General features: G+C 55.4%; 1 protein-coding gene across 3 annotated transcripts; it reads left to right on the top strand.

The window, feature by feature from the left end:
* The first annotated feature begins 8 nt into the window (after positions 1 to 8).
* On the top strand, positions 9 to 1,823 carry LOC108524616 (nephrin-like). 3 transcript variants are annotated; one of them, XR_001884096.1, is made up of 4 exons: positions 9 to 245; positions 760 to 841; positions 1,382 to 1,465; positions 1,562 to 1,823. XR_001884096.1 is itself a non-coding variant. In XM_017865702.1 (3 exons), the coding sequence occupies exons 1-3, from the start codon at positions 158 to 160 to the stop codon at positions 1,725 to 1,727; spliced, it is 336 nt and encodes a 111-aa protein (XP_017721191.1). In that variant the 5' UTR covers positions 9 to 157; the 3' UTR covers positions 1,728 to 1,823. The 3 variants fall into 3 exon arrangements, 1 of the variants encoding a protein (XP_017721191.1); XR_001884095.1 differs by lacking the exon at positions 1,382 to 1,465 and having other exon boundaries at positions 760 to 934; XM_017865702.1 differs by lacking the exon at positions 1,382 to 1,465.
* The last annotated feature ends 6 nt before the right edge of the window (positions 1,824 to 1,829 follow it).

Raw genomic sequence — 1,829 nt, 5'->3', positions numbered from 1 at the left:
CCCCAGGACCCAGGAGTCCAAGCCCCCGGCCTCTCCTCTCCCAGACCCTCGGTATCAAGCTCCAATCTTCAAATCCTTCTCAGTGCTGGAAGCTTACCCCAGACCCTTCTCACCAGTTCCTCCCAAGCTGCTCCACCTGACCCTGGAGGCAGGCACCATGGTCACCTGGGTAGCTGGGCAAGAGTACGTGGTCAGCTGTTTGTCTGGGGATGCGAAGCCAGCACCTGACATCACCATTCTCCTGAGTGAGTGAGGGTGAACTGGGTGGCAGGGGGCAGCATGAAGCCTCTGGAGTGGGAAGGGTGTGTGTTCCTGACCAGTGCCCTCCTAAGGGCCCCAGAAAAGATGTCATCCCTGGGATGGGGACCGAGGAGAAAGTGTGGGGAGATGCTGAGGCCAATGTGGGACCCGGTGGATGGGAGGGCACATTGAGGAGGCGGCATCCAGCACAAGGCTGAGGACCAGATAGAGATATGGGCAGTAGCGCTGGTGCAGACATGAGAAGCTGAGGGATGGGGTGCATGGTACAACCCAGCAAGGAGTTGAGAGGACTGGGGAGACCCAGGACCCAGCACTGAAGATTGCAGCCTTCAGGCAGTCCAGAAAGTCGGGAGGGGATGCAGCTGTGCCCCAGGCCCTTTTCCTCTAGAACCAGGAGGGAGGGGGCATCACATACACTCTGAGGACTTCCAGGCCATGCTCCCCAGAATCTATCTTGTGGGGAGCCCAGAACCCCTCTAGCCCTCTTGTTGCCCCAAGGTGGACAGACATTATCCAACATCTCTGCAAACATGAACGAGGGCTCCCAGCAGAAGCTCTTCACTGTGGAGGCCACAGCCAGGTGTGGAAACTGAAAAACCCCCCCAGCCATGACCCCTAATTTTCCTCATGGGAACCACAGACCCCAGGGATGCAAGCATGAAGCTTGGGCTAGGTATGAACATCTGCGACCCAATGCTTCTTCATGGGGAACTCTCAAAGCTGACTCTCAAAACTTCTTCACAGGGAACAGGGGTGGTGGCTCATGCCTGTAATCCCAACACTTTGGGAGGCTGAGGTGGGTGGATCACCTGAGGTCAGGAGTTCAAGATCAACTGGGTCAACATGGTGAAACCCTGTTTTCACTAAAAATACAAAAAATTAGCCTGGCGTGGTGGCGCATGCCTATACTCCCAGTTCGTAAGGGGGCTGAGGCAGGAGAATCGTTTGAACCCAAGAAGTGGAAGTTGCAGTGAGCTGAGATCGCACCGCTGCACTCCAGCCTGGGCGACAGAGCCAAATTCTGTCTCAAAAGACAAACAAATAAACAAAAAAACTTCATGGGAACCTCAGTTCCAGAGTCCCAGGCACTAAAGTTTTGATCAGATGTGGGTCTCTCTAGGCTCCAGTTGTCGCTGCTCACTCCCAGAAGCTCTTCCATGGAACCCCGGATCCCAGAGGAGATCGGCATGGGGACTTAGACCAGGTGTGGGAACCAGAGGTGGCATCCCCACCTCTTCTCCCTGACTCCCCAAATTTCGGATGATGACTCTGACTCCAGAATCGTGAATTCTTATCCCAGGGTGACACACCGGAGCTCGGATAATGAGCAGTTGCTAGTCTGTGAGGCGTCTAGCCCAGCACTGGAGGCCCCCATCAAGGCGTCATTCACCGTGAATGTTCTGTGTAAGTGGAGAACTGGGCCAACTAAGGCGCTGAGGATGGGGAGCAGGCACTGGGGGGTGTAGGGGAATCACAGGGATTACGGAAATTCAGGCACTCAGAGAAACATGGGGTTTCAAAAGCAGGTTGTGGGGCCTGGAAAGAGTGGATGGGCTACTCCAGGCCCA

Source organism: Rhinopithecus bieti, unplaced genomic scaffold (assembly GCF_001698545.2).
Source record: "Rhinopithecus bieti isolate Rb0 unplaced genomic scaffold, ASM169854v2 repeat_8444, whole genome shotgun sequence".
NCBI lineage: Eukaryota > Metazoa > Chordata > Mammalia > Primates > Cercopithecidae > Rhinopithecus > Rhinopithecus bieti.
Note: the sequence above shows the minus strand (reverse complement) of the source record. Positions and strands in the feature narration are given on the sequence as shown.

Coding starts and splice junctions, on each gene's coding strand:
- LOC108524616 (XM_017865702.1), top strand. CDS start 158: ATGGTCACCTGGGTAGCTGGGCAAGAGTACGTGGTCAGCTGTTTGTCT. Junction 246..759: donor TGACATCACCATTCTCCTGA/GTGAGTGAGGGT, acceptor TGTTGCCCCAAG/GTGGACAGACATTATCCAAC. Junction 842..1,561: donor ACTGTGGAGGCCACAGCCAG/GTGTGGAAACTG, acceptor TTCTTATCCCAG/GGTGACACACCGGAGCTCGG.